General features: G+C 33.7%; 3 protein-coding genes across 3 annotated transcripts; all 3 read left to right on the forward strand.

Moving 5' to 3' along the window:
* Positions 1-1,104: 1,104 nt before the first annotated feature.
* On the forward strand, positions 1,105-6,279 carry LOC118042789 (G-type lectin S-receptor-like serine/threonine-protein kinase RKS1). Its single transcript, XM_035050493.2, has 7 exons — positions 1,105-2,959; positions 4,073-4,198; positions 4,375-4,580; positions 4,677-4,887; positions 5,018-5,255; positions 5,541-5,691; positions 5,770-6,279. Exons 1-7 carry the CDS (start codon positions 1,663-1,665, stop codon positions 6,070-6,072), a joined length of 2,532 nt encoding a protein of 843 aa, XP_034906384.1. The 5' UTR covers positions 1,105-1,662; the 3' UTR covers positions 6,073-6,279.
* A 694-nt stretch (positions 6,280-6,973) lies between these two features.
* LOC118042829 (G-type lectin S-receptor-like serine/threonine-protein kinase At1g11410) lies at positions 6,974-8,363 on the forward strand. Its single transcript, XM_035050551.2, has 2 exons — positions 6,974-7,787; positions 8,031-8,363. Exons 1-2 carry the CDS (start codon positions 6,974-6,976, stop codon positions 8,222-8,224), a joined length of 1,008 nt encoding a protein of 335 aa, XP_034906442.2. The 3' UTR covers positions 8,225-8,363.
* A 7,244-nt stretch (positions 8,364-15,607) lies between these two features.
* LOC118042791 (G-type lectin S-receptor-like serine/threonine-protein kinase RKS1) lies at positions 15,608-20,974 on the forward strand. The gene is given in 11 exon segments (XM_073408422.1): positions 15,608-15,975; positions 16,303-16,377; positions 16,463-16,534; positions 17,587-17,616; positions 17,705-17,743; positions 18,056-18,118; positions 19,599-19,809; positions 19,934-20,171; positions 20,251-20,325; positions 20,327-20,399; positions 20,489-20,974. Coding segments are annotated over 9 exon segments (1,074 nt in total). The 5' UTR covers positions 15,608-15,975; positions 16,303-16,377; positions 16,463-16,495; the 3' UTR covers positions 20,795-20,974.
* The last annotated feature ends 3,810 nt before the right edge of the window (positions 20,975-24,784 follow it).

Here is a 24,784-nt window from a genome sequence, read left to right on the forward strand (position 1 = left end):
GGAAATGGTGGAGGCTGGATTGCAGTGGGGTTAACACTGCTGAAAAGTTATGCACAGTGTTGGGGAAATGAAAATATGGTTTTTTTTTTTTTTTTTTTTGAAAAGGAGAAATTTTCTATGTGTTTTGATTTATTTTTTTATCTGCTTCCTACGCTGAATATTTTTTTATCTGCCCCTGGAAATCTTTGATCTGCCTCCCCTCTTTTTTTTTTTTTTTTTTGGTTTTTACCTGTGAGGAATGTATTTATAGTAAAGAGTTTTAAACAAATATAATTTTTTTAAAAAAAATTATTTAAAATTTAAAATTAAGAGAACTCTAAATATTTTAATGATTTTTTTTTTCAACTGAAATTAAGGGAAAAAGAGTAAAAGCACATTATAGCTCCTGTTTTTCTTATAAGCTTACAAATCACACTTTTAATTGAAATTAATATTTAATTTTTTAATATCTATTTTTTAATCTTTTAAAAAATTAAATTAAAAGTAAATAGTTGAAATTAAATTTAAGTTATATTAATTTTATAATAGAACTTGTAGAATTTGAGCAGGACAATTAGATTGAAAGTTATATTAATTTTAGTCATATAAATCATTTGGCATGACTAGACCTGTTTTAGACTCCCACAAGTCCTTATAGTCCATAAATATTATGCTAGGCTTTTCACATGATGTAATTTCAACAAATCCACATCTAGTATTCAGAACCTCATGCATCAGAGAGTTTCAGTGCAAGCTCTAGACTACACCGCTGATCTCTCAATGATCAAGAAGCTTCATTCTCCGTTGAATCTCAATCTCTTGGATATTATCCATTTAACTTTCATTTAAAAATATTTGCCTTAAAATGACGCTTACTAGTCAATTGAATTTTATTTTTTTTGTGATACAGAACTTTTGAGCCCGGAAATTAAGGCGCTTACTTAGTCAATTGAAAATGACAATACAAAATAAAAATCCCGACTCTACTAGAGGTGGTTACTAATTCCCCAAACAATAAGCTACCTTAGTCAAAATAAAAGTCCCGACACTACTAGAGGCGCTTACTTAGTCAATTGATGTATTAACCTGTCAAATATTTCTCATTTCATAGCTTGAATGCCTTCTTCTCCAAATTTTCCTGTCCACAGACAATGTTAAGTTTTAATGAGTCTCCAGAGGAGGAAACTTCCCTTCGGGATAATCCTATCAATGATACCTCTGGAGTGCTCTCAGTCAATGGTCAAGATAACCTCCTCCTCTACGGCAAAAACACCAAATTAATTAGTCCTGTCTGGTTTCACACATGTTTCAGTCTCATCACCCAGCAACTCTATGGCTCAACTTTTAAATTCAGGAAACCTTGTGATTTTACACGATTTCAAAGATTTAATATGATTTTATTACTTTTTAAATTTTAAAGTTAATTTGATATAATAACATATATTAACTTATAAAATAATATGATTATGATTTTATAAGTTAACTCATAATTTTAACGAATCGTTTATGGCCTTTCAAGTGGTCATTTATTACATGGCTGGCTCCACTGAGGAACTCTAATAATCGGTCAAGAAAAATTTATGAAGCTTTAGTAGGTGGCTTTTTGGCCACAGTCATTAAAACCCCAACTGCACTACCAAGTCATCTACTCACCCCACCAACACACAATCATTGAAACAAATTATGAATCCCATAGAAAGGTTTTTGAGTACATTGTTTCTCTTCCTTGTTTTTCATTCTTGCTTATCTATTGACATCATAGCTCCAAACCAATCAATCAAAGATGGAGATGTTCTGGTCTCTAGTGGACAAAGCTATGAACTCGGGTTCTTTAGCTCAGGCATCGATTCTACTCGTCGTTATGTGGGAATTTGGTACCGTAAGGTTTCAGAACGAACTGTTGTATGGGTGGCAAATAGAGATAATCCTATCGATGGTACCTCCGGAGTCCTAGCTATCAACAAACAAGGTAACCTTGTAATTTATGAAAATAACCGAAGTAGTGTTCCCGTTTGGTCTGCAAATGTTCCAGCCAGGATTCAGCCACAATTAGCAATATCAATGACAAATTGCACGGCTCAGCTCCTGGATTCAGGAAACTTGGTCTTGGTTCAACAGGATAGCGAAGGGATCTTGTGGCAGAGTTTTGATCATGGTACAGATACTCTGCTTCCTGGTATGAAGTTTGGGCGGGACCTGAAAATCGGTTTGAACCGGTCTCTGTCATCTTGGAAGTCCAAAGATGACCCGGGAACCGGAACCATTGTCCTTGGTATTGATCCAAGTGGGTTTCCCCAGTTGGTCCTTTACAAGGGTCAAACCCGAAGATGGCGTGGCGGACCATGGACTGGCCTAAGATGGAGCGGAGTACCCCAAATGGCCGCTACCTACATCTTCAATGTTACTTTCGTTAGCAGTGTTGATGAGGTATCTTATTCCTATAGTATCAATAATCCCTCCTTCATTTCAAGAGTGGTGGTGAACGAATCAGGAGTAGTGCAACGGCTGACATGGAACGATCGTGATCAACAATGGTTCGAAATTTGGTCCTCCCCAAAAGAAACATGTGACGCCTATGGCCAATGTGGTCCAAATAGTAACTGTGACCCATATCAAACAAATAATTTCATGTGCAAATGTCTACCCGGATTCGAACCCAAGTCACCCCAAGAATGGTACCTGAGAGACGGGTTAGGAGGTTGTGTCAGGAAACCTAATGTGTCCACGTGTCGCAGCGGAGAAGGGTTCGTCAAGTTAGCTCGAGTGAAGGTGCCGGATACTTCAATGGCGAGTGCGAACATGAGTTTGATATTGAAAGAATGTGAGCAAGAGTGCTTGAGGAATTGTTCTTGTACAGCTTATGCTAGTGCTGACGAAAGAGGGTTTGGATGCTTGAGATGGTATGGTAATCTGGTTGATACAAGAACGTTTTCAGATATGGGGCAAGAGATTTACATCCGTGTCGATAGAGCTGAATTAGGTACATGTCCAATTCTACTGTCTATGTTTTTTTTAGTTTTATTCAATTATTTTTATGTGCATGCATATTTTTATTATCCTTTGACCAAAAAAAATCAGTTCAAAGAAACAAAGTTGTTGAAGCAATTAGATCCATAGTCTATGTTTCAAGATTAGATATCTTCAATTACAGCTATATTTTAATTTTTTTAATTTAGTATTTGATTAAATATTGTTTAATATTTTGCTTAGTTTTGGAATAAAATAATAATATTTTTTCAATATTAGTATTTTTTTTTGTAACCCTACAAAGTTTTTTTTTTTTTTAGATCTTATGCAATCACTTTCAAATACATATTTGTTTTTATTATAGTTTGATAAAATAAAAAGTTAATTTCAAGAAATAAAATTATCAAACAAGGTCAAGTTCATGGACTTTAATATAAAATCAATATCTTTGTCTACTTCCATCTTTTAATTTTTCAGTTTAATTTTTATTTTTATAAATGATTTGTTTATTTTTTTGTGTTTATTATCGTAAATAATTCTTAATTTATTTAATTAAATATATATATATATATATATATATATATGCATCAGTTTTTTAATTTACAATTAAAAAAATTATATCATAAATATGTTTCAAACGTCTATATATTCGTGTTTTTGCATAAAACAAATAATCTGACCATGGAAAAGTAAGTCAAGTGGCTAGTTTCCCACTAATTGTACTTGTCTTCAAGATCCATGCACACTGCATCGGCGACCATGTTTATCATAATTTCTTGTCTTGTATAGTATAGTCCAGTCTCATCTACTCAGACAAACTTAAAAATTAATTTAGTTTACTTTAGTCTCAAGCTCGTATGATCCTACGAAGGGGATAGAAACAACAAATCATAGTTAATAAAGTTTTTGGGGCAAGCAAATTAGGTGATGAAAATTATTCAATACTTGCAGTTTACTATTTGTTTTTTTCTCACATTTATATGGTATTCAATTATATGAAAAAATTAAAATAGAATAGAGAGTAATTAAATATAAATTTATAGTACTGAATAATTCCAAATCAACAGCTTGAAAGATTTAATTTTCAACTCTTATCACTAAACATTTCTTATATTTTCAATTTCAGCTAAATATGAAAAGTCAGGACCTCTCGCCAATAAAGGAATTAAAGCAATCTTGATAGTGTCTGTTGTTGTGACATTGTTTCTGATCATCTTCCTTGTGTGTTGGTTTGTAAAGAAAAGGAGAAAAGGTAAGCAAATTCCCTTCAAATGTTGCTCCTGAGCAATATATTTTTCGTAACATTATTAAACTCAGGGTGTTGAGTCAGTAAAAATGCAATGTGATGCTGAGCTAGAGTTTCAATCTTTCTGATAGTCTTGAGCTCAAAAAAAGAAAAGGAGAAATAAGTTTGCATGTTGATGACAGCCAGGGACAGGAAAAGAAGAAACGAATTTCCGCTGTCATTAACTTCAAGGTCAAATTGCTTGAGAGACTTGCCAATTAGGGAATTTGAGGAAGGTACAACAAGTTCAGATTTACCACTTTTTGATCTTAGTGTCATAGCTGCGGCAACAAATAATTTCTCAGGTGCCAACAAGCTTGGAGAGGGTGGTTTTGGCTCAGTGTATAAGGTAGCCTAGCCTGCCTTGAAGTCCCTCAAACACATAGCATCACTTCAGTTTACATGTTGAACTATGAGATTGATGAATTTGGATTGCGATTTTCAGGGTCTGCTGCATGATGGAAAGGAAATTGCGGTCAAAAGACTAGCAAAGTATTCTGGACAAGGGATTAATGAGTTCAGAAATGAAGTCGAGCTCATTGCAAAACTTCAGCACAGGAATCTTGTAAGGATATTAGGTTGTTGCATCCAAGGAAGAGAGAAGATGTTGATCTATGAATACTTGCCAAACAAAAGTTTGGACTCTTTTATTTTCAGTATGTCATCATCATTCTGTCAAATTGTCCCTATATTGTGGATTTTTCAGTTTTTTCTCATTCTATAAAACTTGAAAAATGAATACAAGCCTGCATTGATTTGATGAGATTTATGCTTCTTTGGGTACAGATGAACCAAGAAGGTCACAGTTAGATTGGTCTACTCGTCACAACATTATTTGTGGGATTACTCGAGGAATTTTGTATCTTCATCAGGACTCCAGATTACGAATCATCCACAGAGATCTTAAGGCAAGCAATGTTCTACTAGATGCCTCAATGAACCCAAAAATTTCAGATTTCGGCATGGCTAGAATATTTGGAGTAGACCAAATTGAAGCCAACACAAACCGTGTTGTTGGAACGTAGTAAGTTTATCCTTATATATTTAATGAATTATATTAGAAAATAATATAAGATTATTTTTAGAATTTTTACTAATAATTTAAGTTTTTTTAGATAAATTAGTTTTTGGACATAATATTAGAATTTTAATTATTTTATCTAATTAAATTAATAAAATTAAGAACTTATACAACTTTTAAATGTTAGAAAATAATATAAAATTATTTTTAAAATCCCACCATAATTTTTATTTATATTTTTCTGAATAGCTGACTTTATTAAGCTCTTCTTTTCCTATGTTATTACAGTGGTTATATGTCACCAGAATATGCAATGCAAGGCTTATTTTCAGTTAAATCTGATGTATATAGTTTCGGGGTTTTGCTATTAGAGGTCATCACTGGGAGAAAAAACAGCCATTTTTATGATGAAAGTAACTCTTCGAACTTGGTTGGATATGTAAGTAATAAGATCACATATATTGCCCATTTTAAAATTTCAACTCCAACATAGCATATTGATATGAAATTTCTTTAGGTTTGGGATCTATGGAGAGAAGGCAGGGCCCTGGAAGTAGTGGATACATTGATGGGCGACTCGTATCCTGAAGATCAAGTCTTAAGGTGCATCCAAATTGGTCTTTTATGTGTGCAAGAATATGCGATGGACCGACCATCAATGTCTGATGTTGTTTTCATGTTGAGTAATGACACAACTCTTCCATCTCCCAAGCAACCTGCGTTTGTTACGAAGGAGAGTTACTATAGTGGAGATCCATTAACAAGTGAAGGATCACATTCTATAAATGAAGTGACTATTACCATGCTTGGACCTCGGTAGAGGCTTACATATATCTGACGTTCTACTTTTATTTGTTAATATTAATTTGTATTAATATTATGATAGCTTTTACCATAATATTTTAAAAATTAGGTTTAAAGTGGAATTCAAGAAAAATTAATTATAATGTATGTTAATTAACGAAATATTTGTAAAACTTTAATAAAAATAAAATACAATTTCAATCACACCATATTAATTGTTATACCAAGTGGATCCTAGTAGAAGTATCATGGTTGTGAAATATTATTTATTATATTTCTAAGCTTATGGAACCAAGTAGTGTAGTTATTCTTTAATAACCACAATGTAGATAAGGATACCTCACCTCAATAATCTTTCAAATTAAATTTTCTTCATTAAAAATGCTATGCTCTTCACAAATCTACTTATTCAACAATTTAATTTTATCAAAGCTAATGAGATTTTAAATATCTTTTATTTTACTTAAATTCCTACAAGATACAAATATACAAAAAAAACAACATGATTGTTATCATAATATATATATATATATATATATATATATTAGTAATAAATTCATTTTTGAAAATAATATATTTACAAAGTAGTTATGTTTAGACAAGATCTATTTGCAGTACTAGGTCAGTAATCCTGCCAATCGCAATATATTCTTGCGCAAGAACCTGTATGAAGACCAAAAACATTCATTTTCCATGGAGGGACAAGATGAGGTAAGGAGATTAGATAGTAGGTACAAAAAAATTGAATGAAAAATTATAAAGTTGTTATAATTATAAGAAATTTATTTTATATTAAATCATTATTTTTAAATATCCTAGTCAATATTTAATTAAGACTTGGAATTAATTAAAGTTGTTGAGATTAATACATATTATCTTCTTTCTTTTATAAATGGTAGTAGTTGCTCTCACATACTATGCTGCCAAACTTAAAACTTGGCTTAGACGGCAGGACTGGTCTGAACCGGTTCCTGACAGCCTGGAAATCTCCTGATGACCCTGCTACTTGTAGGTCTTTGCGGCTCAATCCTAATGGGTCTCCACAGTTGTTCTTGTACGAGGGTCAGATTCCAAGGTGGAGGTCCGGTCACTGCAATGGACTTAGATGGACTGGTGTGCCCATATTGCAGGTTCGCATTAACTTCAACGTCAGCTTTGTGAATAATGATGACGAGTTAACCATAATGTGGGGTGTTCGCAACAGATCAATCTTCTCGCGATTAGTTGTAGACGAGCCTGGATCAGTCCAACGGTTCACATGGCATGAACAAATTGCTAAATGGGATGTATTTTGGTCTGCACCTACTGACCAGTGTGACAATTATGGACGATGTGGAGCTTATGGTAAGTGTGATCCTTATGATGCTTATAACTTTGAGTGTACGTGCCTCCCTGGCTACCAGCCCAAATCAATTAGTGATTGGTACCTCAGAGATGGGTCAGGTGGATGCATCCAGAAGAACCTCACAGGACTGTGCAACAATGGTGAAGGGTTCGTCAAGGTGGAAAACGTGAAGGTACCAGATCCTTCAACTGCCCGTGTGGATAACAATTTGGATCTGAAAGCTTGCATGGAGCAATGCTTGAGGAATTGTTCCTGCACAGCCTACGCAAGTTCAGTTGTGACAAGTAAGAGTGGGTGCTTCTCATGGTATGGCAATTTGCTTGATACAAGAGTGTTCGCTGAGGGAGGACAGGATTTATATGTCCGTGTGGATGCGTTTGAGTTAGGTACCTTCAAATCTTATTGTCATTATATATCTTCAATATGTCTTAGATAGAGGATTTTCAGAACAAAAAATATAGACATTGAAATAAAAACTACGGGTACAAGTTCAACGGAAGTACCAGAGACATTTCTAATATGGCGAAGCCCTCCCCTGCACTCACCTACTATCTTTCTGCAATATGCAAAATTACTGATAATCCTGATGATTTGGTATCAAGCTAATGTGGATTTCTTTCTTTCTCCAGCTCAATATGACAAGAAGTCTAGAGGTTTTCTTTCAAAGAAAGGGATGTTAGCCGGATTGGTGCTCCCTATAGCTGATGGGGTTTTCTTTGTCATTATGTTCTCATTCTGGTTGATAAAAAGGAAGAAGACGGGTAAGGGATACTTTTTCAACTTTGTTACCAATACAAGTGACACCAAATTAGTTGAACATTAGCACTGTGTGTAATCAACATTAGCACTTGTTAGCATAGTTTTAAGACGTGGCCTGGTGGCCGGCCTTGTCCAAGGCCCGGGTTCCGGGTTTTGACAGGATCATCAGTTCGGCCTGGTCAATTTTTTTTAAAAAAAATCAAAACGACTTCGTTTTGGTAAGAAAAAACAAAAAAATAAAAGTCAACGGGTTTGCAGCTGGGTCTTGACCAGGTCAACCCGCCGGGTTAGCAGAATCACACCGAGTTTTTTCTTCTTTCTTTTTTTTTTTTCAACCCGGCCTGGTTCCAGTCCCGGATCGACCCACTGGGCCAGGCTGGGTTTCAAAACACTGCTTGTTAGTACTTTTAAAAGCTGATTACTGAGTTCTTTCAACGATAAACACAGCTAAGGGCAGACAACTCAAATTTCCCTTCAATATCCCTACAAGCCTCAATGGCTCTCTATGTGGAAAGGAAGTCGGTGGAAGTAATTTTAAAATTTTAAAATTATTTTGATGATTTGTTTCCCACTGAAAATTAGTAGAATAAGAGCAAAAGTACATTATAGTTCCTGATTTTCTTATAAATTGACAAATCATTCCTTTAACCTAAATTAATCTTTAATTTTTTAATATCTATTTTTTAATCTTTTTGAAAATTAAATTAAAAGCAAATAGAAAAAAATTTAAGTTATGACAATATAATAGAACTTAAAGAATTTCTTCGCAAAATTTGAGATTGAAAGTTATATTAATTTTAGTCATATAAATCATTTGGCATGACTAGACCTGCTTTAGACACGCACAAGTCCTTATAGTCCATAAATATTCTGCTAGGCTTTTCACAAGATGTAATTTCAACAAATCCACATCTAATATTCAGAACCTCATGCATCAGAGAGTTTCAGTGCAAGCTCTAGACTAGACCGCTGATCTCTCAATGATCAAGAAGCTTCATTCTCGGTTGAATCTCAATCTCTTAGATATTATCCATTTAACTTTCATTTAAAAATATTTGCCTTAAAATGACGCTTACTAGTCAATTGAATTTTATTGTTTTTTCTGATACTGAACTTTTGAGCCAAGAAATTAAGGCGCTTACCTAGTCAATTGAAAATGACAATACAAAATAAAAATCCCGACACTACTAGAGGTGGTTACTAATTCCCCAAAGAATAAGCTACCTTAGTCAAAATAAAAATCCCGACACTACTAGAGGCGCTTACTTAGTCAAATATTTCTCATTTCATAGCTTGAATGCCTTCTTCTCCAAATTTTCCTTGTCCACAGACAATGTTAAGTTTTAATGAGTCTCCAAAGGAGGAAACTTCCCTTCAGGATAATCCTATCAATGATATAACTACCAGAAATTCGCTTAATAACAACAGATTTACCGATGAAATATTTCTGTCGGTAATTTGAGATCGAAATTATTGACGGAAAATTTTCCATCCATAATTCAGTCGGTAACTACTGACGAACACTATCCGTCGGTAGTTACCGATTAAATCATGGGTGGAAAGTTCAGAATTAAAAAAAAAAAAAGTGGGTCGCTGACGTGGAGGTTTTGGCGGGGTGGTTTTTTCCGATGGAATCAGCGACAGATTCAAAACGACAGGCCCGTACAATGACGTGACCGGTTCACCGTTAAAAATACCAACGGAATCACCGACGGATTTGAAATGGCAGATCCGTACGATGACGTGTCGATTTTTCTATCAAAAAAGCCGACTAACTCACCGACGGAATAATCCGTCGGTGAAACGGTCGGAAAAAGTTAATATAATTCCTCCCCTGCCGACCCTCTCCTCCCCTATTTCTCCTTCTTCTTCCAAATCCCAACTCTCCCCATCTGTAAACAACCAACACCAAACAAAAATCTCCCTCATCTCAGCACAACAAGTTATATTTCTTGAAGTTTTTTTGTCACAACTTCCGTGTTCTGATTTGCCGACGGATTTTATCAATTTTTGTAAGTAATTCTATCTTTTAACATTTAAATGTCAATTTTATTGTATTTTTTAGTATATGTAATTTGTTAGTAAATGTACATGTTTTATTGTTATTTCTCAAACAAACTTGTAGTATATAAATGTATAATTTTATACCTGTTATGGTTTGTTTTAGATTTTGTAAGATTATATTTGTTTGTAAATTGTTAAAACTTTATGGAATTACCAAATTACATGTGCTATTTTGAAATAATTAATAGGTTGCTTAATGGGTCTGTTTTAAGTTTTATCAATGGTACTGCATGTGGTAATTTCCATAAATTTATATATATTAATTTGTATGGATGTTCATAAATGATAATGAATATTTAATATTTATGAGAAGTTGTGATTGGTTTGTTGGATAATCTCGAGGTAAAGTAATATTTTTACAAGTTTATTTACCTAGCTTAGTTAATTAATATATGATGTCATCATAATTTTATAGAGGTTCGATATAAGTCATGGATGATCGTTCATGGATGTATCAAGATTCACCCCAAGGATTGCGGAGGATGCATTATTATAATAGGGTTCAGGGTTTTATTAATTTCACAACATCTATTCCCAGAAATTTTACTAGAAGCAGTATTAGGTGTTCATACAGGAAGTGTCAAAATAAAAAGAATTTGCATCCAGATGTTGTAATGATGTATCTTCTACACAAGGGTTTATGGAGAATTACCAGTGTTGGTATGCACAAGGAGAAGTATTTGTTAGTAAGAGGAGAATGGGAGAAATGGTAGTTGGGTCAACTTCTAGTGCTAGTAACATGCATGAAGCGGCAAATGACAACACTAATCCTTACAGAAATATAGTTATGGATGCAATGAGAATAAATCAAGGTAATGTCAGTCAATGTCCAATTGTAGAAGAAGAACCTAATGCAGATACAGCTAGGTTTTTTGAATTGTTGAAAGATCTAACGAACCATTATGGGATGGCTGCACAAACCACAGTAAATTATCGATCGTGGCACAAGTGTTCACCATCAAGTCAGATCACGGGTTGAGTGAGGCCGTGTATGAAAAAATTATTGAATGGGAGAGAAGCATTTTACCTGAAGGGAACATGCTGAAAGAGAACTTCTATGTTGCGAAGTCCATGATGAAACCCCTCGATTTAGGATACCATAAAATTAACATGTGCCCTAACTTCTGCATGTTATACTACCTTGAAAATGCTGAGATGACCGAGTGCATGACATGCGGGCATTCCCGTTACAAACCCAGAAATGGCAGTGGAAAGACTCTAATGGCATATAAAAAACTTAGATACTTCCCGATCACACCTAGACTGCAGAGGTTATTCATGTCACCAAGGACTGCTGAGCACATGACATGGCACCAAGCACATGATGCGGTTAATAGTGTGATGGTGCATCCTTCTGATGGCGAAGCATGGAAACGCTTTAACAGTGTGCATCCTGACTTTTCACTGAATCAAGGAATGTGCGTCTTGGATTGTGTACAGACGGATTCAACCTATTTGGGTCATTTGCTGCTCCTTATTCTTGTTGGCCGGTCATACTCACAGTTTATAACTTGCCACCGGGAATGTATATGAGGCCGGAGTTCATGTTTTTATCTACTGTCATACCCGGTCTGAGCAGCCCGGGGAGCAATATAGATGTTTGTCTTCGACCGTTAATTGATGAGTTGGCGAAGTTGTGGTCCTCTGGAGCTCTGACTTATGATATATCGAGGAAACAAAATTTCCTTATGAGGGCGGCTTTGATGTGGACTATCAATGATTTTCCAGTTTATGGAATGCTTTCTGGTTGGAGCACGCATGGGAAACTCACATGTCCATACTGCATGGAAAACAACAAGGCATTCACGCTAACAAACGGAGGTAAAGCTTTTTTTTTTTACTGTCACCGTTGCTTCTTGCCACTTAATTACAGGTACAGAAAGAATAGAAAAGATTTCTCTGTTGGCAGAGTTAAAAAAGATGTTGCATCCCCGCGACTTGGTACTCTTTATAGCTGCTGCGGTTTTCTTTGTCATTATGTTCTTATTCTAGTTGATAAAAAGGAAGAAGACGGGTAAGAGATTATTTTTTCAACTTTGTTACCAATATAAGTGGCACCAAATTAGTTGAACTAAAGAATTCCAACTTTAAGTCTATGCATATAGGAGATGATAGTCTGCAAAATGCAGTGTGTAATCAACATTAGCACTTGTTAATACTTTTAAAAGTTGATTATTGAGTTCTTTCAACGATAAACACAGATGAACTCAAATTTCCCTTCAATATCCCTACAAGCCTCAATGGCTCTCTAAGTGGAAAGGAAGTTGGTGGAAGTAGAACAAGTGAATACGTACCAGTCTTCGACATAGATATCATATTAGAAGCCACAGAGAGTCGAATTTCTCCAACAAGCTTGGATATGGTGGTTTTGGCTGAGTTTACAAGGTACCTTTCCTTGGACATGAAATTATTTCAGAATTCTATTTACTTGTATCAAATGTTAACATGCATTAAATAACATTTTAATGTTGCATGATTAGACCATGATGCTGGAAAATCGCAGAGGCTGGTGCCAAAGAAATTCTAACCAGGGAAAGATGATGGAAATGGAAAGGTGGAGATGGATAGATGTAGGACAGATGATGTTCAATCCTTCAGAGATACAGAAATCACCACTCTAAAGTGAATGAACAAAGATTAAACTCAGAATTGTCAATAATACAGTCACGCCCCAAAGAGATTAGAGTTTAGGATAGCTCACCACTCCGTGAATTGATTTTAAAAGTATACTGGTCCATTTAGCTACTATTTTAATAGTTCTCTTTACAGTTTAGCTGTAATTTTAGAGTCTTTCTCTACGGTTTAGGATTATATTTTTTAAAGTTTAAGAAACCTTAACTTTCTATCTTTGCTACACACTAAATCAGTAGGTTTGGCTGAAAAGATAAAAGGTACAGGTTTTTCACGTTGCAGGCCCCTCTATATAGCTTATGTTGCTGTTTTTATTGATAATAAGGCTGATGACATTTAAGAGAGTTGGAGGGAAGATTGTCAAGGCTTCATTGAATGTTTATTGACAAAAACAGGGGCGGCATTGCATGCTGTTAAATATCGTAGAAAGATCACGGTTCTGTTGACAGCATGCACACTTGTCTGTAAAACAACCATGACTCTTGCTAGAAAGCTCCGAATCTTTCACTGTTTGATGTGTTTTAAACTAGACACGTATATCTTTATAGGGATACATGGCTTGCTCAGTATTTCTATAAGACCCAAACTTTTTGGCCAAATCCAAGCCCAAGCCCAAGTCAGCTTAAACCTAACCTAAGTTAACCTAGGTATATAAAGAAAAGTTGCAAGAGAATTATTTTTCTCTCTTCTAAGTCTTGTGGCCGTCATGACCCTCTCTTCATCAAATCAAGGATTTCAATTTTTATATTGAGTTTTGAGTTTAAAAAAAGTGGAAGTAGCAAGTAAATGATTCTTTATCATGTTACTTTTAATTATAATTTGTTATGGAGGGGGGAGGGGGGAGGGGGGAGAGAGAGAGAGAGAGATTAGGGTTTATAAGGCTTAGAAGTTTATATTGTTAAGATTGATTTATGATTATTAAGAGTTTAATGTTAGGTGATTAATTAGTATATATGTTGTTGAAAATAAGGATTTATGTGTTGATTTGTTTAAATTTATTTTTATGGGTTAAAAAATTCAATTTTACCTTGCTGTAAAATCTGGAAAAAATCATGTTGAGGTTGAAGATGATCAAATTTTGTTTTGGTCCTTGATTTATGAGAATTACACTTTAGTCTCTAAACTTTAGGAAAATTATAATTTGACCCCTAAATGTATTTTGAGATTCTGGACAGTGTTATTATGAGATTAAGGATGATGAATCTCAGTTTGATAATTGATTTGGGATATTTTCAGTTTGGTCCCTTAATTTTGGGAATTTACATGTTAGTCCCTGAACTTTATGAAAATTTCAATTCGGTCCCTGGTACGTTCTAGACAGAATTTAGGATGGTTTATGGGTGAAAATTCAGTATGGTTATGTATTTCTAGACTGGTCCTCCAATTTTGGTAAAATTATGTTTTGATCCTTGTTTTGGAAAATTGTTGTTTTAGTCCATAAACTTAGGAAACTAAACCTAGTTTTACTTTATGCATTGGGATCTTTTGTATGATTTTTTTTTAGTATATTTCATATATTATTGTAGGTTCTCCTAACAATTCTCAATAAGATTTTCAGGTCTTTCATTTGACATTCCTTTTAGTTCTATATTTTCTGGGTGAGTGGGATAATATTTAATATGCATATAATATAAATAAATATGTATATTGATTATACAATGAGTACAACTAGTTAATTTCTTGAATATTTATATATTTTGCTTTATCTTTCAAGTACTCATTTATTCTTGAATTTGCAATCGCAATCTGCCAAACTAAGTTCTATTTGATATGATATACGTTTCTTTGATGATTTTGTAAATATCTATTATGCCTTGATATAGGACTTGTCAGTAACTCTATGCTAATGGAAAGTGTTTAGCCTATATGCACATAGTATTCTGTATACCTAGCTGGTGAGAGACGCATCAGCCTGTGGCGACTTATCATCCTACAGTGGTCACCTTCGGGTGTTATCTGGTCACCTTCGGGTGTCATCTGATCTCTGACATATATTCTACTACGTTATAATAATATGTTTAGTATATATATGTATATCAAGATAAATCATCTTGCAAACTATTAATATCTAAAATGTATATTAAATATTATTCCTTCACTGAGTTTGTTGAACTCACCCCTCATTCTTAATATTATTTCAAGTTCTTAGTTCTGATAGTAGTTGGACTTTGTTGAGTGTTTCTGCTTCTTCAATTTTGATCAGTATGCCTTGCTTGTTTTGCGAGGCTTTCCTTTTAGTTTTGATTCGATGTCTTAGACGCTCCACTATTACCTTATTTTAATTAAGTTTGGATTTTGACAATGTAATGAGTATTATGGATTATTGTTTTTGTTTTAATTACTAATGAGAAGTTTTAAACTATCTTTTGGTTTTATCAGTTTTGAATAATATAATATTTTTGAAGATTATAAAATGCTGTGTATTTTTGAATAATTTTTTTTTTTATATGTCTGTTCTGAGACTTAGCGTGGGTCACTACTAAAAACAGGGGGTATTAGCATCTGAATTTAGCAACAAAATTATCCGTTGCTAAATTTAGTAAAAGATTTGCAATGGATTAAATATATATTATTTTTTTAATATTAGCAACAGAATTTAGCAACGGAAAATCCGTTGCTAAAGACAATGTAAAGTTATTCGTTGCTAATTAAAAAAATAATTATTTAAATTTAATATAAAACCAAAATAATAAAAACCGTTGATTACTTTTGATAAGAGAAAATCTCAACCGTTTAATGTTTTTACACCTGCAGGACTCCCCCCACCCCCACACCCTTAGAATCGTAAAAGAACAACAAAACCAGCAGCTGAAAATTAATTACCTTCCCATCTTCTTCGTCCCTAATAACACACTTAGCTGTAGAAAAATCACCCTCTCTTCATCGATTTGATTTTCCTTTGTCCCAAACTTTTCATCTTCTTCTCATTCGTCTTCAACATCACTAATTTTTTTTCTTCATCTTCTTCTCCTTCATCTTAACAGTTTCAATCTTTATCTGTAAACCAGTCCGTTGCTAATTACTACTTTTTTTAGTAGTGTTGGAAGGACGCTTAGTGGAAGGCCATTACTTTCTACCAGACGGCTTTTCCGGCGGTTAGCTTGGCAACGAGTGAGGCAGGTTCTTTTCTCGCTTTCTTCCTTTACACTTTGTTTTTTTTTTTTTTTTTTCTTGTGCTGAAATAGCTTCTTGGTAAAATTCTTTAGATGATTCAAAATGAATTTTCAGACATAAATAGGAATCCCTTGTTTGTTGTTTGCGTTTTTCTTTCTGAGAAAAAATATGTCGATTGCCTTTGTAATTGAGTAAAATAATAAGATAGTTTTTTTTTCAACGCATTTCTTCGCAGCTTCTTACTGAAATAAAAACAATCAGGTTGGAATTGGTCCTTTAGAAATTAACTATGAAAATGAGGATTATTGTTGACATCTTACTTTGTGTCAGCAGATCAAAGATCTGAATGAACCTATTGAGATTAAAATTTCAGAATGGAATACCGGGGGCCTACTTGCGAGAATTGAGGTCTGTGTACCCTTTATGTATTTGATTTGTTTGTAAATGCATTGCATGCATAGTAATGATAAATTTTTGGAATTTCCTCTTTCAGGGATTGCGAGCGTTCCTTCCAAAGGCTGAGTTAATGAACAGAGTGAACAATTTTAAGGAGTTGAAAGAAAATGTAAAGTGCAATACCCTGGAATTTCTGGTTCTGAATTACATAAAATTTTTGTTTTTGTTAGGTGTTGATGCTTTAATCATTTAATAGTTGTTGCCATGTTGCATCAATCATAAGAACTTGTTCCTGGAATAAAATTGTATTAAATGCACAATCTTCTGCCTTTGGATTTACATTTCCATATTATACACTCTTTACAATGATTTTCCGAAGCCTGGTGCATGTTTGTGGTTATTCAAGGCACCTGTGCTGATTAATTTTCCAAGGCAAGGCATTGGTGTTTCTATAATTAGATAACCTATCTGGATTTACCTCTGAATTTAATAGTAAAATCCTTGTCAATGCACCTAAAAAGGTGTTTCTTTCGGTCCACTTCATCAACTGTCTTGCTATAGGCCTCCCTTAGGTTGTGTCTTGACTGTACTCGTTATCTATGAATTTTGTTCTTGAATTTTTATTTTTTTTTGCCAATCATGTGCTTTATTTTGTTGCATCTGTTGGATGCTTCTTGTGGCCTTGATGGTGTTCAAACTTCAAAGCAATAAACTTGATACAGCAATCTCATGGCCTTTATAGAGCTGGGAAGATGGATGATTCAAATTTGGGTACAACATATATATATTTTTTAAATATTAGTAATTACTAGTGTGGCATGACACATCTACACAATTTTTTGGTCATAAACATGATGCTGGATCGTGGTCTCTATAGCTCATCGTGATTTTCAAACTGCTTGAAAGTTAAGACTACCTCTTGACAGTATTTAAGGAATATTTGGTTATTGTAATAGAAAAGACAAGATAATCGATAATCGACATGATTTTTTTTTTAAAAGTAATTTTATAATTCTAAAATTGTAAAGAAAAATGGAAGTGGATTGAACATGAGGTCGTAGGTTAAGGATCTTACTTGTTGAGCAAGATGTTTGCTGTTGTTATTTTGCTGAAAGAACTCTCTGGCTTTTAGAACTGAGAATAGAATGAAAAGCTGGGAAGTCTACACTGGAAGGCGTGATTTTCAAAATAAAATTCTTTTTGTTTCCTTTTGGCCTCCAGTTTGGAAAACAACTTGAAGAGAATATCCAGGCATGTCATCATCTTTTTGTTTCCTTTTGGCCTTTTCAATACTCTGTTACTGAACTTTACCGTTCACCATGGTCCACAAATTCTGCAGACTTCAGCATCCAGTTCACGGCTAACATTCTCATCAAAGGTAATATTTTTCTTCTGCATTAGGGCACGTGTCTGATAAAACATTGTAAACAAAGTAGTTGTTTTTGTTATTGGAGACCATATCTATATTTCTAAACTAGATATTGTCTATTTTACCGTCTTGGTTAGTGGGGAGATCTATTTAAGATTGGAATTTAATTACTTTTACTGGACATGCCCAGGCTGAAGCATTCTGTTATCCCAAACCAGAGGCCACATGCTTAAAATAGCTTTGCTTAAGTGCTTGCATATGTTCCAAATATGGTTTCTGGTGCCTAAAGTTTTCACTAGTTTTTGTGTTGTTATTTACCAGGCTAGGGCATTGCCTGCTCTATCAAGTGAACCATCAACTCCTGCTTCGATTGGATCTCAAGAGGTTTGTTTACTTTTGAAAATCTGTTGCCTGTGGCCAAAATAAATTTCTGCGAGCATCAAAGAGAGATTGTCGACAATTTTTCATATATTGCGACTTACCCTGTTTTCCAGTCCATGAATAATCTAATATAGCCATCTTACAAGTTTAAAGAATTTCTTTATGACTTTTATTCCATGCTAATAGCTTGATTGCTGTTCCCTTTTTAGTTTTGTTTTTTACAGCATAAGATAACTTCTCTGTCAGGAACTCTTCCCAGCACTTTTAAGAATATAATTACCTCAATTTCCTTTCCTTGATTTTTCCCTTTCCCAGGTTCAAAGGCCCCCTCGTAATGCTGCATCACCCTCAAGCCAGCAGGTTCAGCTTGAATTTCAATTTGCAGTTTACATCCTTTTTATTTATTTATATAATTTCTTGACATCTAACTTTTTCAACGAAACATTTCCAGAGAAGTAACGGGATTTCAGGAGGGGTTGAGCTTGCTAGCGGCCTCAGGATTTCTAAAGGTATCCATACAGAAGAAGAAACAAGTAATAGAACGAGTTGGTTGAAACCTGCATTTCTTGTGAGAACACGTAGCGCAACAAACAGTGCAGTGCAGCAAATATTGGTCGATCCACAATATCATGGCACCATGATTGTATCTTTTGTTGTTTTTTTTTTAATTATATTTCGACTTAATTGTATTAATGCAAGTTTGACTAAATTTTTGTAATATAAATATTATTTGTATTTCATTTTTTATTAGTTATACAATTATTTTTCATATTAATTTATGTTGGTTATATATATTCTACCACTTTTAAAATATTCATAAATAATTAATTAAACAAATTAAAAGTCATTTTAATAAATAAATAAACATTAATTTAATAAAAATAATATACTCAGCAATAGATTATCCGTTGATTCCCAAAATTAGCAACGGAATATCCGTTGCTGGTTGTTAGCATCAGATTATTCGTTGCTACGAAATTAGCAACGGATTTATCCGTTGCTAAAAAATCAACAACGACAAATTTGTATCTGATATTTGCCGTTGCTGATTCCGTTGCTAAATTATTTTAGCAACGGATTTTAGTATCATTTGCAACGAATTAGTCCGTTGCTAGTTACTATTTGTTTTAGTAATGGGTAAGATGTTCTTTGGATACCGTTCCTACATTGTCGGTTATGGACCCGGGATTCAGGTGATGGACCGGGATTTAGGTGGTGACAATTTCTCTGTGTTGATGCAGTTATACGTTTGAATTTGAAACTGAAATCTGGCCCTGTCGCGAGCTTTTTTGGCTTTGTTGATTTCTTTGGGTTAAAGATCAGGCTCTTTTAGGCTTTGTTCAAAATCATCTAGTCCAAATTTATTAGTGGATGTAAATATTGGATTTACTAGGAATTCTCCCGCACCAGACCAACTTTGGCAGAATGTGATTAGCTTAAGTTGTGTATTAACTTGTGAGTTAAACATGGAATGTAATTTCAGGGCAAGCTAGGCAATGGACAGGAAATTGCAGTTAAGAGAATATCTAAAACTTCAGGGCAAGGGATGAAGGAGTTTATGAATGAAGTAAGGTTGATATCTAAACTCCAGCACAGAAATCTTGTCAAGCTTTTTGGTTGTTGCATTCATGAAGAGGAAAAGATGCTGATTTATGAGTATTTACCAAACAAAAGCTTGGATTTTTTCGTCTTTGGTATGGCTCTCTTCATCCATTTTTGTGTCTCTGTTCAAAGGGAAGAGTCCCCTGATTATGCAGCTTCACTTTGATCAAATCAAAACAAATGATTTCTGGACAAACCTTTAATGTTTAAGTGCAGACGAGACAAAAAGGGTGCTATTGGATTGGAGAAAGCGTTTTGAAATTGTTTCCGGGATTGCTCGAGGGGTTTTATACCTTCATCAAGATTCAAGACTAAAAATCATCCACAGGGATCTCAAAGCCAGCAATATTCTACTAGATGATGCAATGAACCCAAAAATTTCAGATTTCGGTATGGCTTGAATGATTATGGAAGACCAAGTCCAAGGAAAAACCACTCGTGTGGTCGGAACATAGTAAGTCACCTGATTCTTTCCTCTCTCCAGTGATCCATCATGATCAAATACCAACAAGCTTCATCTTTTATGATTGTAGCGGCTACATGTCACCTGAGTACGCAATTCACGGACAGTATTCGATAAAGTCAGATGTCTTCAGCTATGGTGTCTTCACTGGAGATCATAAGTGGCAGGAAAAATAGCGGCTACGGTGAGAAAGAACCCTGGCTGAATCTTATCGGACATGTAAGTGGATCGATAAATTTCTTGATAATATCTTAGGTGATTGTCTTCCTCTTAGATTCTTTTCTCGATTATCTTCTTACTTGTTTCAGGTATGGGACTTATGGAGAGAAGAAAAGGCATTAGACATAGTTGATCCAATGCTGGAACAGTCATGCCCTCCTCATGAAGTTCTGATATGCATTCAGATTGGGTTACTGTGTTTGCAAGAATTTCCAGATGATCGACCTACAATGTTAGAAGTTGTGTTCATGTTAGGTAATGAGATAACTCTTCCTTCTCCTACGAAGCCAGCATTTGTTTTACGAACACGCAGTGGACAAGACTTGCCAGCAATGTCTAGAAGAGCAGCTTGTTCAGTAAATGAAGTTACAGTTACTATGGTGGCAGCTCGCTGAAATCCCACTCTCTTGTAATAAATTTTCTGTAACAGGCATTACATAGAAGAAAAAAAATGTTGTCCTGACAATCTAGTTTTCAGAGAGCATTTTTTCAGGTTACCTCACCTGCTAAAATGATTTTCTACTTAGGATAGAAAACTAAATAATTCCATTTATTAAATTTATTAGCAACTAGTACTCCCACAATAAAATAAACTCCATTGAAATGCTTACGGGGCTGTCCACTCATTATTGCAAACTAGTTTCATGAGCATTTCTTTACAACTCTTAATACAAAAGCAGTGAAGAGTGTCACCCAAGCACCACCGTCACTTTCGGCGCTTGGCTTCATGCGCCGTCATCGATTGAAGAGCAAAAACTGGTGGATCTGAAGCCACTCTTTAACCTCTTCGTTTCCCTGCCGGTGGTGAGTATCACCGCTACCAGCAAGACAAAGAAATCAACACTAGACAATAGTTTTTATTTATTTTTATTTTTTTAGATCTACCTCTCTCTCTCTCTCTCTCTCTCTCTACTGTAATTTCTTCTTCGCTCTTCTGATTGTTAATGTGGTGTTGTTGTGGATCTGCCGTGAAGAGTAACTTGTGTTGTGGTTTAGAAGAAGGCATTGGGAGACTACGATGGGAGAAACTGAGAGAGAGAGGGGTTCTGGTTTGGCTTCCTGAAGATGATGAGGGGGTGCTGTTCATGGGTTTTCGAAGAAAGGTGAAGAAGAAGCTGTTGTTGGTGGTTTGATATCACTGGTTTTGTTATGGTGGAGATGGTTGAGTCTGAGAAGGGAAATGGTGGAGGCTGGATTGCAGTGGGGTTAACACTGCTGAAAAGTTATGCACAGTGTTGGGGAAATGAAAATATGGTTTTTTTTTTTTTTTTTTTTGGAAAAGGAGAAATTTTCTATGTGTTTTGATTTATTTTTTTATCTGCTTCCTACGCTGAATATTTTTTTATCTGCCCCTGGAAATCTTTGATCTGCCTCCCCTCTTTTTTTTTTTTGGTTTTTTCCTGTGAGGAATGTACTTATAGTAAAGAGTTTTAAACAAATATAATTTTAAAAAAAATTATTTAAAATTTAAAATTAAGAGAACTCAAAATATTTTAATGATTTTTTTTTTTCAACTGAAAATTAGGGGAAAAAGAGCAAATGCACATTATAGCTCCTGATTTTCTTATAAGTTGACAAATCATATTTTTAATTGAAATTAATCTTTAATTTTTTAATATCTATTTTTTAGCCTTTTTGAAAATTAAATTAAAATAAAATATTTGAAAATTTAAGTTATATTAATTTTATAATAGAACTTGTAGAATTTGAGCAGGACAATTAGATTAAAAGTTATATTAATTTTAGTCATATAAATCATCTGGCATGACTAGACCTGTTTTAGACTCGCACTAGTCCTTATAGTCCTTAGTATTCAGAACCTCATGCATCAGAGAGTTTCAGTGCAAGCTCTAGACTAGACCGCTGATCTCTCAATGATACTTGAAGCTTCATTCTCCGTTGAATCTCAATCTCTTGGATATTATCCATTTAACTTTCATTTAAAAATATTTGCCTTAAAATGACGCTTACTAGTCAATTGAATTTTATTTTTTTTGTGATACAGAACTTTTGAGCCCGGAAATTAAGGCGCTTACTTAGTCAATTGAAAATGACAATACAAAATAAAAATCCCGACTCTACTAGAGGTGGTTACTAATTCCCCAAACAATAAGCTGATCACTAGCCATCAACATGCATCCCTGTAAAATATTTCTCATTTCATTGCTTGAATGCCTTCTTCTCCAAATTTTCCTGTCCACAGACAATGTTAAGTTTTAATGAGTCTCCAGAGGAGGAAACTTCCCTTCGGGATAATCCTATCAATGATACCTTTGGAGTGCTCAGAGTCAATGGTCAAGATAACCTCCTCCTCTACGGCAAAAACACCAAATTAATTCGTCCCGTCTGGTTCACACATGCTTCAGTCTCATATATTAAGTAAGAAATAGTTTATAAAACAAAGTTATTAAATTTAGTGGAGTCCATGACTCGGTTCACGGGTTAAGCCGCGAAGCCCAACTCGATTCAATATATCGGTGTCTCAAAAAATATTTTATAAAATGTCATCTTGAAATTTTTTTTAAAGTCAAACCATGTTTTTACATGTTATTTGAGTTGCTTTTGAATACGTAAAGTCGATTAGGACATATTGAGGCAACTTCCACACAATTTAATTTGAAACCCAGCTAAAAGAAAAGTCGAATCGAAAGGTTTCATTGTTGACTCACTAAACTGGATTTAATAATATTGCTAGAAATTTTCATGAGGCTTGAATATATTTTTTACATTAAAAAAAATTGATCCAATCAAGCTCAACTAAACATTCCTAACTATTAAAATGAATCTCTTCATCATTTAAAGTCAAAGTAGACAAATATGACTCAATAGTCTCCCAATTTAAATCCTCTTTATCAAGAAAGCTAAGTTCTTCACAAATCTACTCATTCAATAATTCAATATTATCAAGGCTAATGAGATATAAAGCATCTTTTTTTTCTTCTTAAATTCCTACAAAATACAAACATAAAAGAAAACAACATGACTGTTATAATATATATTATTGATAAATTCAATTTTTTAAAATAATATATTTACAAAGAAGGTATAAAAGGTTTAGACAAGATCTATTTGCAATACTAGGTCGGGAATCCTGCCATCATAATATATTCTTGTGCAAGAACCTGTTTGAAGACCAAAAATATTCATTTTTCATAGAGGGACAAGATGAGAATAAGAGATTAGATAGTAGGTAAAAAATGCTACTACGTGAAAAATTATAAAATTATTATAATTATGAAAAACCTATTGTATCAAAACATTATTTCTAAATATTATTAGTCAATGTTCTATTAAGACTAGACATTAATTATAGTTATTGAGGCCAATGCATATTATATTCTTTCCTTTATGAAATGAAATAGTTGCTCTCATAAACTAATGTATTAAGATACCTAGAACTAATATGCAGGTGCTCGTCAAATAACATGTACACTGAACTAACTTGTATGAGATTTCTATATGGGGAGATCACTTATGTCTATGGAAAAGCTCACATGATAATTGTGTAAGTGATTTTTAAATTTGAGATAACTAATTTATATTATATAGAGAGTGTTATGTTTTGATCTTGACCATATTTTGTCTTAATCAAGGATAATAAATAAGCAAATATTGGATATAACATAAACTATATAAAAGTATTTAAGTAATAAATAGATGATTCATTACTCTAGGTGAATTTGAAAAAATATTACATATATTCTTAAATAGTATTAATCGTGAAACCATTGGCTTAGGTGGAATGAGTTTTGAAAAAAATTTCAAAATCTTACCCAAAGAATTAATGACTATAATGTTGAGAACTAACATGATTTAACAAAGTAAAATATCCCATGTTACAATGTCTAAATCGATACATTCATGATAAATGAATAATAATTAAATTGAAAAACTGGCCATTGAAAGGTTAAGTCTAACCACTTATAATTTTTTTAATATTTGATGTATTATGATAAATTGTTAGACATCATACTTGATCTTTAAATATAAGTCAATCAATTTTTGAATTAAGAATAAATTAAATTGTTTAAGTTATTTAATCTTATTTTATTTAGGATTATTATTTATATTTTGGCCAACTTATTAGGAAACCTAATGGTTACACACATAAAAAGCATTAGTAAAAAATTAAAAGGGGATAATTAATCAAATATGACTTAATTGTAAATAAATTTTAAAGATAGAGGACTAGAATGTAATTGATATAAGGGATTACAATTCTAGACCTATAAACAATCAAGTAAGGAATTAATTTAATAAATTTCTAAAACTAACCAAAAATAATATATGTGATATTATTTAAAGGACAAATTTATATTTTTCCATTTATAGTGTTTTCAGGTTTCCATATAATAAGAAAGTTATGTCTCTTATTTTTTATGAGT

This window comes from Populus alba, chromosome 4 (assembly GCF_005239225.2).
Source record: "Populus alba chromosome 4, ASM523922v2, whole genome shotgun sequence".
Taxonomy (NCBI): domain Eukaryota; kingdom Viridiplantae; phylum Streptophyta; class Magnoliopsida; order Malpighiales; family Salicaceae; genus Populus; species Populus alba.

Excerpts from the sequence above, each read along its gene's own strand:
- LOC118042789 (XM_035050493.2), top strand. The coding sequence starts at position 1,663 with ATGAATCCCATAGAAAGGTTTTTGAGTACATTGTTTCTCTTCCTTGTT. Across the intron at positions 2,960-4,072 it reads TGTCGATAGAGCTGAATTAG|CTAAATATGAAAAGTCAGGA; the intron begins GTACATGTCCAA and ends TTTCAATTTCAG. Across the intron at positions 5,256-5,540 it reads AACCGTGTTGTTGGAACGTA|TGGTTATATGTCACCAGAAT; the intron begins GTAAGTTTATCC and ends ATGTTATTACAG.
- LOC118042829 (XM_035050551.2), top strand. The coding sequence starts at position 6,974 with ATGCTGCCAAACTTAAAACTTGGCTTAGACGGCAGGACTGGTCTGAAC. Across the intron at positions 7,788-8,030 it reads TGTGGATGCGTTTGAGTTAG|CTCAATATGACAAGAAGTCT; the intron begins GTACCTTCAAAT and ends TTCTTTCTCCAG.